This window comes from Lacerta agilis, chromosome 2 (assembly GCF_009819535.1).
Source record: "Lacerta agilis isolate rLacAgi1 chromosome 2, rLacAgi1.pri, whole genome shotgun sequence".
Classification (NCBI taxonomy): Eukaryota; Metazoa; Chordata; class Lepidosauria; order Squamata; family Lacertidae; genus Lacerta; species Lacerta agilis.
In genome coordinates this window covers 104,072,216-104,092,553 of record NC_046313.1, presented here as the reverse complement: position 1 = coordinate 104,092,553, position 20,338 = coordinate 104,072,216, and the positions used below count along the sequence as shown (strand labels likewise).

Sequence of the window (20,338 nt, the reverse complement as noted above, 5' to 3'; positions counted from 1 at the left end):
TCAATGAGGCCAAACTTATATTCACATCAGTTACAGGTGGGTAGCCGTGTTGGTCTGCATGCACACGAAAGTTCATACCAAGAACAAACTCAGTTGGTCTCTAAGGTGCTACTGGAAAGAATTTTCTATTATATTCACAAAATGTTTAGGGGTATGCGTACCCCTAATTATTATTATTTGTTGGGCTTACCTCCTGCTACAAAGCAGAGAAAAACGCAAGATGCAAGTAGCCAAATGTGAGCCATGCCTAGCCACGGTGGTCCTCAAGCAACAGCAGTGTCCTCTTAGATGGCACTAACAGAGAGAAAGTGACTTCTCGTTTGTGGGCAGTCTGGTTTTTATCCCAACCATAGAACACATCTACACTCCAGAGATTAGCCATCGCTTCTGAAGGTGAATTGAACACATGGGTGATGAGTGGGCCATGAGATCACTGATTACCCTTTTAATGTTTGGATCTTAGGTGAGATAATGTTTTGTTTTGTTTTAATTTACAGGTGAAACTCGAAAAATTAGAATATCGTGGAAAGGTTCATTTCTTTCAGTAATTCAACTTAAAAGCTGAAACTAATATGTGAGATAGACTCATGACATGAAAAGCGAGATATGTCAAGCCTTTATTTGTTATAATTGTGATGATTATGGCGTACAGCTGATGAGAACCCCAAATTAACAATCTCAACTTTGGGGTTTTCATCAGCTGGACGCCATAACCATCACAATTATAAAAAACAAAGGCTTGACATATCTCGCTTTGCATGTCATGAGTCTATCTCATATATTAAACTCCAGTAGCTAATGAAAACAATTGCTTACATAAATGGACTTTCCCATGATATTCTAATTTTTCGAGTTTCACCTGCATATCTGGCCGGGTTTCCCCAGCCACTTTGGGCAGCTTACAACACATATAGAAGCGCAACAAAACATCAAACATTAAAAAACAAAATATCCTACACAAGCAACAAACAAACAAACAAACCAATAAATCAATAAAAATCAATAACAACAACAATAAAGAGTTTACAGTTACACCCAAATTAAAATAAACCACCAACTCCAGCTAAACATTTAACCAACACCAACCTGACAAAAACAAAACAAAGGAATTAAAATTAGATACTCTGGAATTTTTTTGATCTCCTTTATCATAGAGTGGGATGAGTATGCACACCATGGGGGCAGCAATAACTTAGTAAAGTACGTTCAATTCTCTGAAAAAAACAAACACACCCATATATTCTACGCCTACGTGTCCAACTGGTCCTGGGTTTTCTAGCTCCTGGCACTGCAGTTTTCTGCCTTCCGATCGTTCTGTCCTCATATGTTCTGCTCCAGGAATATCCCACTTTTATTTATTTATTTTTTAAAAAAAACTTGCTGTGCCTTCTCTCCTGCACTCTACGCTTTTAACAGGATGAAATTGACAAGATGTCAAGGAGTTTCAGTTTTGAAACTGCCACTTATTGTGGTTTTCTTCCACTTTGGGTCGTTGCCAGAATCGCAACTCCCATCGTCGCTGACCATTGGCTAAATTGGCTGGGGATGATGGGAATTGTAGTCCAACAACATCTAGGGACCCGCAGCTGAAGAACACCGACTTATACTACCGGTATATTCATTATAACAGCCCCATCAATGGAAGCCCAATGCAAGGACTTCTGCTTGCACAATGAGGCTTGCCCCCTCTCTTCCCCCTGCATGCCCTCCACATTCCCCGAGACTGGCTGGGGGGATGTCAGGATCCGTAAGAGTTCCCGATGGCCCAGTTCTGATTTTAACTGTAGTATCTGTGTGTAACTCTCTGAGAATTTTTAAAAGTCGTCTGTCAATGTCCGTTTCATATAATTTTTTCCATAGTCTATCTCTACAGATTGAGTCAAAGGCAGATGTCAAGTCTACGAAGGCCACAAAGAGTCTGCTCTTATACACTTTTGAATATTTAGCTACCAGGGTCTGTAGTACCATACAGTGACCTATCGTATTGTGGCCCTTTCTAAATCCTGCCTGTTCCTGGTTGAACAGGTTAGTGTGGTCCGCCCAGTCTACCAACTTATTTAATAAGTACCGGGTATAAAGTTTGTATGCGATGTCCAGAAGGCTTACAGGGCGGTAGTTTGCTGGATCTTGAATATCTCCCTTCTTGTAAATAGGGGCTACCACACTTAGTTTCCAGTTTGCTGGAATTTTACATGTGTTGTTTATTGCCGTAAAAAGTTTGGCCAAAAAGATGGCCCACCATTGGGCATTTGATTTAAACACCTCAGGGGGGAGGGGGTGTCAGGAGAACCCACAAACCAGGCCACCTGGCAGGGAGAAGCGGGGTCTTTCCGCATGGCAAGCTGAAATGCTTATGCAACAAAACTGGCACACTTAGAGCAGCTCCCATTGTCCATCCACTGATCTCACAACCAGACACCAGGTCCACCCTAACACCTGTGAGGAAAAGTTGCGGCAACGGGAACTTTTTGTGAGAAGTTACGTGATAGAACTGCGTGAAATTATGCAGCTTCATATGAGTATTTATTTAAAGAAGATGAATAAATGAGCAAATTAAGTTAATTTGGATATGCAGAAGATATTAAAAATAAATTTAAGGAGTTGCAGAAAGAGGGGGAGGGAAGTCAAGCTTTGAAATGTCAAAATGATTGTAAAATTAGTGAAATGTATAAACTTGAAAAGTTTAAACAATTTTTTTTATTTTTTTAAGAAAGTGACAAAAGAAGAGTTCTTCTCCCTCTCTGGTCACACCTAGAACTCGTGGGCACCCGATGAAGGTGATAGTTGGAAGACTCAGGTGAAAGGAAGCATTTCTTCACAGGTAAACTGCGGAACTCCCTCCCACAGGAGGCAGGGACGGTGGGCTCTAAAAGAGGATTAGGTACTAGCCACGACAGCTAGGCTCTTCCTCAGCGGCTGGAGGCAGCAATGCTCCCGAATAGCAGTTGCTGGGAGCCGCAGGGCAGAGCAACTCACTGCAAAGCCAACCGAACGGGGGGAGCGAAAGGAACCCGGAAGGCGACGCACTTTTGTGAGTCTACACACACATGCCACGCGACTATGAAAAGCGGAGATAGCGAAAGTGGCCGAGAGAACAACTCAAACGTTAGCTCTATGCCCTCGGCGGCGCTCGGAGCGTCGCTTCCGGTGACGTCAGAGGCGCTTCCCAGAGCGGCCGGGTGGGCAGCTTGGTGGGAGGCAGAACGACTCAATCGTTAGCTCTATGGCCTCGGCGGAGCTCGGAGCGTCGCTTCCGGTGACGTGAAAGCCGCTTCCTGTGGTGGCGTTTGCGGAACGGGTTTGTTGTGAGAGGAGGAGTGGGGCAGGGGGGGGGGGAGGTCGGCCGGACCTTCTAGCAGGCCGTGCGCTTCGCTCCTTCAGCCGTCGCCCACATGTTCGGGGGGCGGAAAAGTGAGGGCCAAAGAGGGGCGGCGGGGCTGCCGTAATTGCGGCCGTACTGCGCGGAGGAGCGGCGAGCTTTGTGGGGCCTTCCGTAATTGCCCCCCCAAAGCCCCCTCTGAAACTGCCCTTATTGCAGCCCCTCGGCGCCGTGAGATCCCCGCCCCTCTGGCTTCCCCAGCCTCCCTGGCAGCCAGTTCAAAACACCGCGCCGTCTTAACAACGGGCGCCTTGGGCTCAGGTGGGCGTTGCGGGGGCTGCGACAGGCTTAGCCCCCCGAGCGCAGGTCCTCTCCACAGAGATCTCCTGTTGGTTGTGCTTCAGGTTGCAGGTGCGCTTCAGGTGCCTGCCTTAGTCCTAGAAATACAGAGCTGGAAGGGATCCTGGGGGTCATCAAGTCCAACCCCCTTCTGCAATGCAGGGATCTCAACTAAAGCATCCCTGACAGATGGCCACCGCCAGCCCTGCTGCCTTGCCTCTTCCTCCTCTGCCTGCGCTGGAGTGGTGCAGTATCTGAACGGGGTGAGCTGAAATAAAAGCCCTGTATCTTCTTTCTGTTCATTGTGCGGCATTCTCTCAGTTTACCGCTCCTACACAGTGCAACGTGAGGGCAATACCGGGCCTACGAGGTTGGGCTGTTGTAAAAGCGCTTGAGATAAATGCCTGTGAAGTGTTTTGGGGGAAGCGCTCCATAAACGGTGACCGGCTCGCCAGGAAGGAGGCTACTGTCCCCTTGTTAACTAAAACAGGACTGTTTAAAAGTGTGTTTCTGGCGCATTTTAGCTATTGCTAGATGGTTGGGTTCAGAGGCAATGGCCCACTATCTGGGCCCCACAGGGTGAATTTGATATCGCTGTACAAAAGGGGAAATGTCAAAAGCCGACATTTAAAGGCGTAAAAGATCTGGAACAGGGATGGAGAGGGTGACCCTACTTTAATAGGGAGACAAGCAGCTACAAATGTATGGTTTACCCCAGTGTGGACAGGCCCAGAGTTTGGGTAAGAGTCATGAGCTAGAAAATTATCTAATTCATATCTTGCTTGAGATATAAATATCCTTGGGTAAGCCAGTGTTTTCTCAATCTCAGCACCTCATTCTCTGTATGGGGATAATTTATAATACAAATTTTCCTTAAAGGTTGTTGTAAGGGCTACTGGATAATATATGTGAAGTGTTTCAAACACTTAGAAATATGCTGTATAAATGGGAAATATTACTGCTTTCTAAATATACTTTTTTCTTTCTTTTGACCTACCAAGGGAATACCAAAGTGTTAAATGCTAGACGACTCTTTTGCAAGGTGCCTTGGTGTTAAGGAACTGGAAAAGATCAACACCCATAGCTTAACTGTGATGTGGAATCATGCCTCGGCCAGCTCCCAATGGATAAATCTTTGCTGTCCAAAACCCTGCCCAGAGAGGAAAATACACTTGCAGTTGAGGAGCTCCAGATAACCCAAACAACAGGGTAGGTAATCTGGCATCGCCCGCCCTAAAGGGCTTTGAAGTACCTTGACAAATACTAAAACTGTTGTAATGCTGAGAGTGGACACTTTTTAACTGGTTAGTTGAGAGCCACTGTGATGAAGTGAATAGGTTAGCTTTGAATCTGGGAGACAGATTCTGCCCTCCAGATGTTGGACTGCTGTGTTTAGCATTAGCAGAATGTGTGCAAATTACACATAGCAGAGGAACACCTGTAATAGGTTCCAGGGATTGTACTAATTCTGCAGCAGCAAGAGAAAGTCCGGGGAACTTTGTTCTCCGTATGTTGCTGAACCACAAACTGTTGGGCTGTTAGCATCCAAAATGCATATGGATAATGTTAAGGTTTGAAAGGACCCTGTGATGTCAGTTGGTTCAGTTATTAACAGTTGTGAGTTAATGGTTAGAGCAGCAGGTGTGTTGTGTTGTGTTGTGCTGCTGTTTGCCTCAGAGTCAGAGTAAATGTGTGGTTTTTATAGGAGGAAATAGAGAACTAAAGGGTCAAATGACCCAGGGCTGTCTTCCACATACTCTGCAAATAGGAACTAGAGTCTTAATTACCCACACAAACATCAGTCTCAGCAAACATGGCCAATGGCCAGGTGCGATGGGAGTTACAGTTCAGCAGCGCATGAAGAAATTATCTTAACTCTTTAGATTGATGTATATACCCTGTAGAAGTGGGCTGAATTTGTAATGTAAAAGATACTCCAAGTCTGTTTTGATGCTGTGTGGATGACTGCATGCAAGACTTAACATATGTGCGTGTATTTGTCCTGGAAGACAACACTTCATGTTTGGTGATTGCTTTCAGAATTTTCGTTAAAGTTTGTAAAAAGAACAAAACAAAGTTCAGCAACATCTGAAGGGCCACAGATTCCCCACGCCTGAGCTAGATAGAGGGTCCGTGATCAGGATGTGACGGCTATAGGGAAAACATTCCATATTGTTTTGGGTCGTATATGAGTTATTGTGTGCTTACACTATGCTCAATTAGAAATATTTCACATGCCTGTGTATATGCTAGATCACATGCCTCAGTATTTGAGAACAATTGTGTATTCTATGTATGGTGCAAATTTGGTGTTTTTACGAAAAAGTGCACAGTTGGGACAAATTGAACTGTGTCGCCACTCTATCGTGGCCATATGCAGTGTTATTGTATGCTAGTGCAAGATCCCTTGCAATAGTGGATAGCATAGTTTAAAGGTTGCACAATGAAGGAATCAAACACAGCTGTTGTCCTAGTGGAAGCTTGTTGCACAACAGCTGTGCAATCTGTTGGTGAACAATCTTTTGTAATATACTTCTGTTTTCCTTTGCACAGCAATGCTCCGCCAGCACAACAAGGATATCACTATGTGACTTAGTGCTACGCTGGATACAGCCTTTGTTTCTGCCATCCATGCTTTTCCCCCTGCTGCCTTTGAGGAGCCATGGCCACCACAAACCCTTTGGAAAACCTCCAGGTAGAAGCCAGCTGCTCTGTCTGCCTGGAGTACCTCAAGGACCCCGTGATCATTGACTGCGGCCACAATTTCTGTCGGGTATGCATCACCCGCTGGTGGGAAGATCTGCAGCGGGACTTCCCCTGCCCTGTCTGCCGCAAGACTTCGCGCCACCGCATTCTGAGGCCCAACCGGCAGCTGGGCAACATGGTGGAGATAGCCAAGCAGCTGCAGGTCACGAACAAGCGCAAGGTGCGGGATGAGAACTTGTGCGAGAAGCACAATGAAGTCCTCCGCCTCTTCTGCAAGGACGACCAGGAGGCTGTTTGCTTAGTGTGCGAGATCTCTCATGAACACCGCTCCCACACGGTGGTGACCCTGGACGATGCCTCCTTGGAGTATAAGGTAAAGTGGGGACGGGACATGGCTGGAATCAAGTTTTTTTTAAAAAAAAAAGACGGGAGAGGGCATGAAGACCAACATTTGATTTTGTTCATAGTAATTGGTTTTAATATTTCTGTAAGTGACTTGGAGTCATTTCCATGAGCAATGCGATTAATGTATATTAATAACAACAGAAACATCACCAGCCGTGTGAGGTATGCATTTGATGTGTATCTGCCCATTGTGGACAGATGCCTTTTTACCATCACAGTATCACATAAACCTGCACAGACTACATGGCCTGATTGAATAAGGAAACCCAAGTGGGAACTGCAAGAAAATGCTGTCCTATATTTTGCCTTGCTTGTTTAATCATTGAAGTGTTCAGCCAGCCAGCCACAGCTTCCTCCAGGGAACTATAAGTAAGCCAATTCACTCTCCCATTTTTTTTTTTCTTTTCAAAGTAATGCTCAGCTGGTTGCTAGTGACCACTGACTATGCTCCCAGTCTTCATAGGGTTGTCTGGGCAGGGGCTGTTATTGTTGGCTCTTCTGCAAACCTCAGGGATCCCCTGAGTATGCTGGTACCCCTCTTGTTTCTTGGTGGCTTCCGTGTAAGTTGGATTTCTGTTAGTAATAGGAGGCACTGCGGTGGACTTTGCTATTACAGGATGTCATGGAGGTGAGGAATGGAAAGCCTTAAAAATAAGGAGAAGGAGCTTGAAATTTGATGTGAGAATTCAGTGCAGAGTTGAATGGAGAAAGGGAACTCAATTGTTTTCGAGGGAAGGCTTAAATAATGAATAGGAAGGCTGGAAGAATAGCAAAATAAAGGCAGCAAATGACGGACACAAATATGGATAGGTGGCTCTTGTGTTTGGGAACAAGATATGCAGCCTGCTGTAAGTGGGGTTATGCTGCTATGGGGTGGGGTACACCTAGATCCAGCTTTATCACGTGAACCTCAAGTGTCCAAAGTGGTGCCTTTGCCCAGCTCTTGCTTACTTGCCAGGCTACAGTTGTTTCTGGAGAAGAATACTCTTTTTCATGGTTCCCCAAATTCCAGCAACCTCTCCCTTGCTTGCGTTACTGTAATCCCCCTGTACCTGGGGCTGCCCTTGAAGATGTGAACACTTCAATTAGTGCAGAATGCAGCTGGCCAAATGTTGACTGGTACGTGTTAGACTTGTGAAGTCAGTTGGCCCATAACCTGTTACGCAGGGCCAACAATCTGTTGTTGATACTAAACCTCGCTTCAGCCAGTGTGATCAGCAGAACGTCAGAGACTTCCTGCTTTCTACTTGACAGTCTTCTCCAGAGTTCCCGGTTAAGCAAACTCCTTACCCACGCAGTTCAATCCAAAATAGAAAATGTTTAGTCAGTGGCTTATGACACAAGACGAGCATAAACATTCTAGCTACATTAACTTTAAGATATGTTGGTACATCGGAACTAGCCAGATGTTTAACTGAGAATCAATCACAGTCAGTCCACCATATGAAAAATAAGACTTTAGAACTGTTTAACTCTTACTGTCAGAAAGTTTTTTTCTGATTGTTTAGTCAGAATCTCTTTTCTTGCAACTTGAAGCCATTGGTTTGAGTCCTACCCTCCAGAGCAAGAGAAAACAAGCTTGTTGCCTCTTCCATGGGACAGCCCTGGAGATATTTGAAGGTGGCTATCATATCTCCTCTCAGCCTCCTCTTTTCCAGGCTAAACATACCCATGCCTTCAAGCGCTCCTCATAAGGTTTAGTTTCCAGACCCTTCGGCATCTTGGTTGCCCTCCTCTGCATGTGTTCCAGCTTGTCAATATCCTTCTTAAATGTGGTGTGCAGAATTGGACACAGTATTCCAAGTGTGATCTGGCCAAGGCAGGATAGAGTGGTACTATGACTTCTCTCGATCTGGACACTAGACTTCTGTTGATGCAGCCTAAAATAGCGTTAGGTTTTGTTTTGTTTTTGCTGCTGCCGCATCATACTGTTGACTCCTGTTAATTTTGTGGTCCATCAAGACCCCTAGATCCTTTTCACATGTACTGCTAGTATGCAAGGTGTCCTCCATCCTATATTTGTGCATCTGGTTCTCCCTGCCTAAGTGCAGAACCTTACATTTGTCCCTATTGAAATTCAGTTTGTTATTGTGCACCCAGTTCTCCAATCTGTTAAGGTCATTTTGTTTTGTTTTTAAAAAATAATATTTATTAAATTTTCTAACATAACAAAAACAAATACAACATAACTACAATAACAACAAACATAACAAACACATCAAAAACAACAACTTATTACTTTTCTAAGAATGGTACTTCCTCACATCTTGGTGGGACTTCCTCCTATCCCCTCCTCCTGCGTCCCTTGTGAATACCTTTTTCGTAACTTCCAAAATCTTATAATTCTATTCTATTTTCTAACAACAAGATATCCCTCTTATCTATCTCTTAACTTATATTATATCATTATCTAATTAATTAAATCTATCTCTTTATCTTAACCCTTATCATCTTATAACAAAAGCTACTAACTTCAGTTCTACAACCTATCTTATCCTCAGAATATATCTAATTTTCAATCATACAATGATCTTTTAAATACAATTTAAAATTTCCCCATTCTTTCTCCACCGCGTCGTCTCTCTGGTCACAGAGCCTCCCGGTCATTTCTGCAAGCTCCATATATTCCAACATTTTCATCTGCCATTCTTCTATCGTTGGTAATTCTTCTGTCTTCCAGTTCTTAGCTATCAAAACTCTAGCTGCTGTTGTGGCATACAAAAACAAAATTCTATCCCTTTTAGCAATGTCCTGACCTAGGATGCCCGGTAAGAAGGCCTCTGGTTTCTTCTTGAATGTGTTTTTCAACACTTTTTAAATTTCGTTATATATCTTCTCCCAGAAGTCTTTTACCTTAGGGCACGTCCACCACATATGGAAGAAGGTTCCTTCTGTTTGTTTACATTTCCAGCATTTATTACTTTGGTATATTTTGGCTAGTTTCACAGGGGTGTTAAGGTCATTTTGAATCCCGAGTCTGTCTTCTGTGGCATTAGCTACCCCTCCCAGTTTGGTGTCTGCAAATTTGATGAGCATCCTCTCAATTCCTTCATCCAGGTAATTTATAAAGACATTGAACAACAACGGGCCCAGGACAGAACCCTGTGGCACCCCACTTCTCACTTTTTTCCAGGATGACAAGGAACCATTAATGAGTACTCTTTGGGTTCGGTCAGTTAACCAGCTACAAATCCACCTAACAGTTACCTCATTCAACCCGCATTCTACCAGCTTCCTCATGAGAATATCACCGGGGTGTGTGTGTCAGAAGCCTTACTGAAATCAAGATACACAATGTTCACAGCATTTTTCTGATCCCCCAAGTTTGTAATTCCATCAGAAAACGAAATCAGATTGGTCTGGCATGACTTATTTTTGAGAAACCCATGCTGGGTCTTAGTAATCACAGCATCCTTTCCTAAATGTTCATAGACCGACTGTTGAATTATCTGTTCTAGGCCCTTCCCTGGTAGGTAGATGACCGGTTGGTAGTTACCTGGGTCTTCCTTTCCCTCCTTTTTGAAGATGAGGGCATTCCATTTTGGAGACTGTAACCTTGATTTAAGGAGCTATTTGGCACTTAGCTTATACAGTGTACGCTCGGGTTGCGAACGCGATCCGTGCGGGAGGTGCGTTGGCAACCCACGTCGCTGCGTCTGCGCACACGCGTGACGCAATTTGGCGCTTCTGCGCATGCGCAAAGCACAATTTAGCTTTACTGCGCATGCGCGAGCACTGAAACCCGGAATTAACCCGTTCCATTACTTCTGTGTTCAGCGCGGTGCGCAACCCGAAATCACGCAACCTGAAGCGGCCGTAACCCAAGGTATAACTGTATATCTGAGTTTCTAACACTGGTTGTGGGCATCCTAGAGGTGTCTGTTTGTTTGTTTTGGGGCCACTGCAGGAAGCAAGATGGGTGGTTCTTATGCTCATGACTTGTACTCTTCAACTGCTATCCCTGTGCTAGCTCCCAATTATGCCATCTCCTCTTTCAAGCAGGAAAAGCTGCAGAAATGCCTGGAGCCACTTGAACGAAAGCTGCATGAGATTGGCCAGTGCAGATCCCGGGAGGAGAAGAAGCCCGGGGAGCTCAAGGCAAGTGCTGCATGCTTAGGATTGTATCTCTTTCACTTGGAATTTTCTCCCAAAGCAAATGCTGCAGTGGAAACCCTGTGAGCCTTGCTTGAATTCAAGTGGACTACTACTAGTAGTAGTATTAACATTTTCTCTCACTGAGGCAACTCAAGGCATCTTTATTTAAAAAAAAAAAAAACTTTCATTAATATCCAAGGGGTAAAGGAAAAACACACAATAAAAACAACAGTACATCACGTGTGCTTTAAAAGGCCGTATATCATTAATAGCCAAAGGCATGGTTGAAGAGGAATGCTTTGCGTTGCACTTAAAAGATATGTAACAAAGGCACCAGGCAAACCTCCCTGGGAAGAGCATGCCACAAATAGGGAGCCACTACAGAAAAGGCCTGTTCTCGTGTTGCCACCCTCCAGTCCCCTTGTGGAGGGGGCACACAAAGAAGGCTTCAGATTACAGTTGCAAAGTCTGGGTCGGTTCATATCTGTGCTGCTGGCTCTTCTTGCCTAAGTGCAGAACCTTATATTTGTCGCTGTTGGAATTTATTTTGTTAGTTTTGGCCCAGTTCTCCAATCTGTTGAAAGTCATCTTGAATACTGATTCTGTCTTCTGTGGCATGGGCTACCCCTTCCAGTGTGGTGTCATCTGCAAATTTGATGAGCATTCCCTCAATATAAAGAGCCCAGAACAGAACCCTGCAGCACCCTACTTGCCACTTTTTCCCCAAATGACGAGGAACCATTAATGAGTACTCTTTGGGTTCTGTGTCAACCAGCTACAAATCTACCTAACTAACAGTTACCTCGTTCAACCCACATTTTACCAGCTTCTCCACAAGAATATCACAGATTTCCCATGCTCCACCAAGCTTGTAGCTGCTATTGAAAAAAGAAAGAAAACTTAATAGGAAATAACTTAATAAAACCACTCGCTGTATAAAATAAAAGCTGGTACAGTCGTACCATGGTTTTCAAACAGCTTAGTTTTCGAACGTTTTTGGCTCCCGAACACCAAGTGGCTGTTCTGGTTAGCAAACTATTTTTTGGATGGGGCTTCTGCAGCTTCCAATTGGCTGCAGGAGGTTCCTGCAGCCAATCAGAAGCTGTACTTTGGTTTCCGAACGTTTTGGAAGTTGAATGGATTTCCAGAACGGATTCCGTTCGACTTCCAAGGTACGACTGTCTGTGATATTTTCATTTGCTGTGATACACCTGCACCAAGATTCCCTCAAAAAATAAATGCTGAGCACAGCTGTTTGGAATATATAATTAACTATCTCAAAGCTCTATGCTACTTTTTGTTGCTGGTCGGTGGGCAGGAAATACCCTTCGGCCCCCACCATGGCAGAATCAAAATGGTTTAAGAAAACACATTCTGTGACTTTCATGTCAAAACGAACCAATTATAAAAAGGAACACAGTAGCACACCGGAAAATTGTAATGTACCAGAATTGCATAATGTGCTCTTTTTTTCTTCCTTATAGTCCTGACAGTTCTTTATGCTCCATTGCTTTTAATCTCTTTTAGTTTTAGCTTCTCTGGAAATTGCTTTTGATGATGATGATGATTATGATGATGACAAAAAATGTTTTGCAAAACAACAACAACAACCCACAAAGCACCCTTCAAACAACTTTAAAAGTGCATTACTATTAGTAACAGCTAAGAAGCCACATCTGCAAGTGGGTGGGAGAACACAAGGATTTGTCTTAAGTGATACAGGTGAAACTGTGTAGCCCAGTATGCTGTGTAGCCTCATTTATGTATCTTATGTTTATGCTCCTCTTATCCTCTTTACAAAGCCTGGGATAGCCGACAATTGTACAAATATACCAAAGCATATTGAAACAATTAAAAAATACAACAATTTTATGCCAGCTTTACGGTGGCAGCAGCAAGCAATGCACTCTTTCAGCATTAGCACCTTTGGGAACCCAGAAGCAGCGCAGGAACGTTTCCCAGACCTTCCCCTGCTGGGTTTTGTCCCTCTCATTTGATATTCAGAGGTATACTGCCTCTGAACAAGGAGGTTCAGTTTCGCTAAAATGGCTGACAGGCTTGGCCTAAATGAATTCATCTACCCGTGTTTCTCCCAAAAATAAGACACCGTCTTATATTTATTTATTTATTTTTCCTCAAAAAACAAACAAACCACTATGGCTTATTTTCAGGGGATGTCTTATTTTTATTAAGTATGGTTGCTGGTTGGTGCTGGGGGAGAGAGACCCACAGTGATGAGTAAAACGTCAGACTTTTACTTTTTGTGCATGCAATTACAGCTTGCATCAACCATGCTTAAATATTACTTTTGCACCAAGCAAAAGTACCCTGGTGGTGAAAGCAAATGCGTAAGGCACTCAGCTTTAATTCAGTTAGAACACACAATTGTGCGTTGTGTGTTGTATGAATATAGCTGGTTTCCTCAATATATTCGCAGAGGATTTGTAAAATACCGGTAGCAGCCAAGTTTGACAGCCAGGATTCCCGAAACTGCTGAGCTGTGAACAGTGTCTCTGCAGCTGCGGGGTGGAGAGCTGAAAGACAGAAGCTGGGAAATCGACTTTCAGATTTGCAACTTGGAGAACAATAGGAGACACAAGAAACTTCGAGCAGCTTAGAAAGTGGGCAAGGCAAGAAAAGAGAGGTAGTGTTTTGCAACTGGGCTTCACAGGTCATCATGAAGGTTAAAAGCTAAACTGTTAATAATGCATTTGATTTATTACCATTGATATCCCCCTTTTCCTTCAAGGAATCCCAGGGCCAGCGGTACCATTAGGCAGAGTGAGGCAGCAAATAGTCCCTTATATCAAAAGCAGAGGATTTTCTAAATGGTTAATAATAATAATAATTTATTTATACCCTGCCCATCAGGCTGGGTTTCCCCAGCCACTCTGGGCGGCTTCCAACAGAACATTAAAATGCAATAATCTATTAAACATTAAAAGCCTCCCTAAACAGGGCTGCCTTCAGATGTCTTCTAAAGGTCTGGTAGTTGTTGTTTTTCTTTGACATCTGCCAGCTCTCCATTTAGCCTATGTTAACCTTGGACTTCAGCGAAAGCATTTGAAACAAAAGCAAGCAAACAATTGACAATACTACACAAAAGACATCCCACACCGCCAGTATTAAATCCCTGGCTCGGGGCTCCGCACGGTGCGGCGCTGCTGCTGCTGGGTCCCGCTGAGCTCCCATTGCACGGTCCCTGCTCTCGCCAACCTAGCAGTTCGAAAGCACGTCAGAGTGCAAGTAGATAAATAGGTACTGCTCCGGCGGGAAGGTAAACAGCGTTTCCGTGTGCTGCTCTGGTTCGCCAGAAGCGGCTTCGTCATGCTGGCCACATGACCCGGAAGCTGTACTCCGGCTCCCTCGGCCAGCAAAGCGAGATGAGCGCCGCAACCCCAGAGTCATCCGCGACTGGACCCAACTGTCAGGGGTCCCTTTACCTTTAAGCTTTCATAGACAGAATCCACCTCATCACATTATCACCACTCATCTGATGAGATGGACTATGATTCACTAAATTAGTGCTCAAGGTGTCACAAGGCTCTTTTTGTTGTTGTTTCTGTACAGTAAGTTGGGCTGAGAGGGAGACTGTCGCAAGGTCACCCAGTGAGAGTCGCAACTGAGCAAGTACTTGAATTTAGGTCTTCCTGGGTCACGTCCTTCTGTAATGTGTCACACCATGGTTTTGTGCTGTGTGAGGAAGTTCCCTCTTTCTGCCAGTCCTGAGCATCAACTTCGTTGGGTTGACCTCATTGAACCCTACCAGAACCCTTTCTCCCACCTCCCTGCAGCGGAAGGTTGAGGACCGCCGCCAGCTCATCATCCGGGAGTTCGAGGAGATGCACTTGTTCCTGGAGGAGGAGCAAGAAGTGCTGATGCAACACCTGGAGGACGAGGAGAAGGAGATCTTGCAGAAACTAAAGGACAATGTGGCTGAACTGTCTGAGCAGCGGGTCTCCCTCAACAGCCTCATCACGGAAATTGAGGAGAAGTGTCTGCAGTCAGGCATGGAGATGCTCAAGGTGGGGTGTGCATCAGAGTCTACCTGGAGAGGGGGGATCTCCTGCATCTGAACAAATGCTGCTTTGAACATCACATTCCTCAGCAGCCCTTGAGTCCGCCACTTTCCCTTACATTTTTCTAGTGCTTTAAGGAGTAGAGTAAACCACCAGTAAAGCTTAAGGCAGGCAGTAAATCAACAGTAGATTAAAACAGACTTGAATTATCTTTTGCACCCACGGATCTGAAAGAGTGAGCCTGCTTCCTCTTTTTTCCTCAACTGCAGCCTGATGGAGCAGATAAAACTCTAAACAGAACTTTCTTAGGAAGCAGTGATTCCATGTGATGGGTTCAAAGAACCTCCAGAGATCATTTGCCACAACCAGTTTCCTGGAAATGCAGTGCTCTGGGGCTGGGGCCACCGTGGAATGGGGTGGAGAGGAGGCCCATGGGCCTTCATGTGGGGTTTTGTTTACATCACTGACCGTGCAACTCGGAGGGATGAGAGTAGAACAAAGGGTCGATGAATTCCACTCTTGCGCCAGCCCATTTCTGCTCCCCACTTCCTCCACCTCCCATCTAATGTTTCCATAAGGGTCTGTGAACCCCAATTTCTATAGACCCTTTGGATGTGAATCTGTATGCCTCTTGTGGGTGGCAGGGCAAGATGCGTAGGGCTCTAGCTTTCTGTAGTCCACATGCAAGCATGAAATCCAGTGTAAGGTCATCAGAATTGGTTTGCTTTGTGAAGGCAGATCCTTGGATAGATGCATATAGCTGATATTTCAGGACATTGCAGTGGCAGGCTGGAAGTTGATGTGGTTTGCACAAAAGGTCCAACACTTGAATCTTTTTGGTGCGTTTGGATTTTTTTTAACTGTTGCCTGTGCTTTTTGAAGCAGCAGAATAATAAGTGTTGCTTTAACCAAAGGTGGGATCGTCCTCATTTCACCAGTCTGCATAGATAGATTTTGCTTAGCGATTGGGCTCCTTAACAATTTTTATTTCTTGTCCTTTTCATGCAGGATGTGAAGCACACCCTCGAAAGGTAAGGAGCAAATTCTTTGGTCATCACAACAGTCTCACTGCCTCTTAATATTGAGTCCTATGAGGTGGTCCTTGTCATACTTGTTGGACAAGTATTTGTCATGGTTTGACACATAAAATGCTCTTTTAAAGACTGCTGGTCTCCTTACCTCTTCAAGGAGGGCTTCCAATGGATGCCTTCGCTGTCTGAAAGGAGGTGGCCAGATACCAAAAACAGGGCCTTCTCTGTGGTGGTGCCATCCGCCTTCACAACTGTGGAAAGCTCTCCCCAGAGAGGTTTGCCTTGCAACCTACCTTATTGTTCTTTTGGCATCAGGTGTGGTTGAAGGTATGAAAGGCCCCTGCTTTGCTGAAGCAAATACTTGTAAGGACAAAGGCAAGGGGTTGGATCTAAAAGTGCCACTTCATTCCTAGTGGTAGTCCTTCCAAGAACAGATTGGCCTTTGATTGAGGCCAAGGCTAGTGGAAATGCGCCTAGAACAATGGGAGTTTCGAACACTGCCAGAAGGGTTTCCCAAAATTGGGTCTCCAGCTGTTTCTGAACTACAATACCCATCATCCCTGACCACTGGTCCTGCTACTTAGCAATGATGGGAGTTGCTGTCCACAAATAGCCGGAGACCCAAGTTTGGGAAAACCTGGTCAAGAGGTACCCATTAAAATAAATAACACCTCCAAGTTGCTCAATTATAGCCTGGGAGAGGATTCATCCCCCCCACCCAGGGTCTGGAGACTCTTTTATATATTTATTGCCTTTCAATCATATTCCCAGGACAGTTTACAAAAATAAAAAGCATATACATAAAGCATGCTAAACTAAAAGGCACAAAAATATGTAAAAAGCGGCATAAGAGAATCAGCAGAATTAAAAGTACTTGTGAATCTCAAGAATTTTTATTCGCTTATTTACATTTGTACACTGATATCCCACCTTCCTTCCATCCCAGAAACCAAGGCTGTAGACATGTAGGTTCTCATGGCATCACTCATCCAGGCACTGACCAGACCTTACAAGTATTTGAAGTCTGGCCTCACAATGGCCGTGAAATGAAAGATGATTGGGGGACACATGGAAGCAATGGACAACTTCAGGGACAGTGAACCTGGGGCCCACCAGATGTTCCTGGGGCCCACAGCTTGCATCATCCCTTGTCCATCCTGGCTGTGGCTGCTAGGGGTTGGGAGCCCGGCAACATCTGAAGGGGCCACAGGTTCCCCAACACTGGACTTGCCCTCACCTAACTTGCTGCGCTCTTTTTCTTGCAGGTGTGAAGAGGTGCAGGCCCAGAAGCTGAACCTGGTCTCCATCGAGCTGGAAAAGAACTTCTGCAACTTCCCCAGGCAGTACTTCGTCCTGCGCAAAATCATCAAGAGGCTCACAGGTAAGCTGGTGTGGTGCCACATCCAGGCATTTTTCCTTTTGGTCGGTGTGGGGGCTGGGAGAATTGGGCCTCTTCTCCCTTGCTCATAGATCGGGGGGTTCGTCCACAGTGCCAAGAAAACTCTTTGAGTTTGGAATAGATTCTGCAGATTAGCACCATCCAAGCAATTGAGCTTAATTCTGCTCAGTGCACACACAACTCAACTCTGTAACATACCGAGTCTGGGAGAGGTGTGCTAGGAATTGTTGATAGTGGGAGAGGAACAGTATTAGCCTTCCCCAGTCTGATGCGCTCCAGATGTTTTGTGACCATCAACCCCATCCAGCACAGCCAGTGATCAGCAGTAACGGGAATGATACAGTCGTACCTTATATCCTGAATGCCTTGCGAGTCGAACATTTTAGCTCCCGAACACTGCATACCCAGAAGTGAGTGTTCCGGTTTGCAAACGTTCTTTGGAACCCGAAAGTCTTAACGCGGCTTCCACGGCTTCTGATTGGCTGCAGGAGCTTCTTGCAGCCAATCAGAAGCTGCACCTTGGTTTCCAAACATTTTGGAAGTCGAACGGACTTCCAGAACGGATTCCGTTCAACTTCCAAGGAACCACCTTACCTGGATGGCCTCAGTCAGGTCTGTGTGTAGAAAAATGGCTGGAAGCAGAGGAAGAAGCAAGAGTGGTCATGCAGGTTGAATGTTCTTGGGGGTGTCATGCTCCCCTGAAAAGCAAAGAAGAATGCAAAAATAGTTTAATGGCAAAACTAGGATAGATTTTAAAATCTCTGTTAGAATATATTCTGGGGCAAAGTGTGTGTTAGAAAAGTTGCAGGTAGCAAGAACATTTTCAGTTTCAATTTAAAATGTCAGTTATATTTAGTTCTGTGACTCTTAGGAGGCCTATGGATGCCTCGAAACAGCAGACGATAAATGATCTAAATGGTTATTTTGTCCAGGGTAATAGTTCCAAAATTGTACAAAGATGGATAACCTCTCCGGAAAAGTGTTAGTTTTTATCAAGTCAGTGCATTCTTTCAGTCAAATCAGTTTTTTAAATTTTTTCCAAATCCATGACCTTTGCTGCTGGGGGATTTGAGGAATCCTCTGCTATCTGTTCTAACAACCACCTTGCTGGATCAGACATTGATTTGTTTAAAATAATCCAGCATTCTAGTTTGTGCAGTGGTAGGGCAGGTGCTTCTGAAAGCAGCTCACAAGGAAAGAAAGGAGATTCCAACTAAACACCAGGAAGAACTTTCTGACAGCAAGAGCTGTTCCACAGTGGAACAGTCTCCTTCGGGATATGATGGACTCTCCTCCTTTGGAGGTTTTTAAGTAAAGGTTTGAGGGGTGAGACTGGATTGAAACTGGCTGGAGAACCTCTGCTTGTGATGTAGGACATATTATGGACACAATGTGGAGGTATAAAATATGGATTATGAAATAATATGCAGTTGAAAAGGTTGGCAATAGGACCCATGGAGGGGAAGGTGGGAAGTCCGGAGATTTGGAGAAATCTCTAAATATGGATATGTATTTTGTATTGTATTGTTACACAGTGGTACCTCTGGTTAAGTACTTAATTCGTTCCGGAGGTCCGTTCTTAACCTGAAACTGTTCTTAACCTGAAGCACCACTTTAGCTAATGGGGCCTCCCGCTGCCGCTGCGCCGCCAGAGCACGATTTCTGTTCTTATCCTGAAGCAAAGTTCTTAACCTGAAGCGTTGTTTCTGGGCTAGCAGAATATGTAACCTGAAGCGTATGTAACCCGAAGTACCGCTGTAATTCTATATTTGTAAAATCAAATGACAATTATTTCCAACCCCCCCCCCAAAAAAAAACTGGCCACCGTCGCAGCAGAGCCTGAACTAACGTCTCTCCCTTTTCCTGCAGGAGATTTGACCCTCGACCCCGAGACGGCCCACCCCAACTTAGTGCTCTCCGAGGACCGGAAGAGCGTCAAGTTTGTGGAGCAACGCCTGCGAGACCTCCCCGACAGCCCGCGACGCTTCACCACCTACCCTTGTGTCCTGGCGACGGAGGGCTTCACTTCGGGCCGCCACTACTGGGAAGTGGAAGTGGGCGAAAAGACCCACTGGGCCCTAGGGGTTTGTAACGAATCTGTGAGCCGCAAAGGGGAGACGACCTCCCTACCGGAGACTGGCTACTGGCGGGTGAGGCTCTTCAACGGGGACAAGTACGCGGCCACCACCACCCCGTTCACGCCCCTCAGTGTCGCCACCAAACCCAAGCGAGTGGGTGTCTTCCTGGACTACGAGGCCGGCAGACTTTCCTTCTACAATGTGACGGACCGCTCCCACATCTACACTTTCACCGACACCTTCACGGAGAAGCTGTGGCCTTTTTTCTACCCAGGAATCCGTGCCGGACGCAAGAATGCTGCTCCCCTCATTATTCGGCCTCCCACGGACTGGGAGTGACAAGGTGGCCAATTCTTCTCCCTCGGACCCGCCCCCCCCCCAACCTCGTTCTAGGATTAGCCCTCAAAGGTGGTTTTTAATTGAATCAATTTGAAAAAATTTTATTAGAGCATAAAGGAAAGTAGATAATATCAAATATCTGTGTGTCCCCGCCCCCCAAAAAACCCACTAAAATATTAACCTAAATACTTTTATCAGATGTGTTGAGGGAGTTATTTAAGACAGTTTCTCAGGGGAGAAGGACGCAAGGGAGCAGGAAAGCCCCAGCCGGGAACGACAGAAGGAAACGAGCAAGGGCTTTCAAAAACACCACTGGGGGGGGGGAACCCTACAGAAATGTTGGTATTTAACTTTCTGGCTTCACATTTTCTTAAAGGGATGTGACGCTAACGAAGGGAATATTCCCACAAAAGCAAAGAGCCCGTTTTGGAGCAGTTTGGCTTTTGTGGAGGCCAGTGAAGAGACGGGATTCCTTCTGCTTTCCCAAACCTCAAGCGGGGCTTCAGTCATGAGGCGGTGATGCCGAAACTTTGGAAAATAAAAGAAAAACCAAGCAAGCCACACTGTTTGCATTGGCTGTGGGCAGAGCTGGTCAGAAATGTGTGTGA

The 20,338-nt window shown here is 45.2% G+C and overlaps 1 protein-coding gene across 2 annotated transcripts; it reads left to right on the top strand.

The window, feature by feature from the left end:
• Positions 1 to 3,689: 3,689 nt before the first annotated feature.
• LOC117042076 (E3 ubiquitin-protein ligase TRIM39-like) lies at positions 3,690 to 19,778 on the top strand. 2 transcript variants are annotated; one of them, XM_033141535.1, is made up of 8 exons: positions 3,690 to 3,921; positions 4,660 to 4,867; positions 6,212 to 6,737; positions 10,769 to 10,867; positions 14,659 to 14,889; positions 15,892 to 15,914; positions 17,180 to 17,295; positions 19,183 to 19,778. In XM_033141535.1, exons 3-8 carry the CDS (start codon positions 6,321 to 6,323, stop codon positions 19,728 to 19,730), a joined length of 1,434 nt encoding a protein of 477 aa, XP_032997426.1. In that variant the 5' UTR covers positions 3,690 to 3,921; positions 4,660 to 4,867; positions 6,212 to 6,320; the 3' UTR covers positions 19,731 to 19,778. The 2 variants fall into 2 exon arrangements, with proteins under 2 accessions (XP_032997426.1, XP_032997427.1); XM_033141536.1 differs by having other exon boundaries at positions 3,693 to 3,921; positions 10,772 to 10,867.
• Positions 19,779 to 20,338: the final 560 nt, after the last annotated feature.

What these genes read in the sequence shown, in the direction of transcription:
- LOC117042076 (XM_033141535.1), top strand. Translation starts at nt 6,321, where the DNA reads ATGGCCACCACAAACCCTTTGGAAAACCTCCAGGTAGAAGCCAGCTGC. An exon ending in CAGGCATGGAGATGCTCAAG is followed by an intron (nt 14,890 to 15,891) that starts GTGGGGTGTGCA and finishes CTTTTCATGCAG; the next exon opens with GATGTGAAGCACACCCTCGA. An exon ending in AATCATCAAGAGGCTCACAG is followed by an intron (nt 17,296 to 19,182) that starts GTAAGCTGGTGT and finishes CTTTTCCTGCAG; the next exon opens with GAGATTTGACCCTCGACCCC.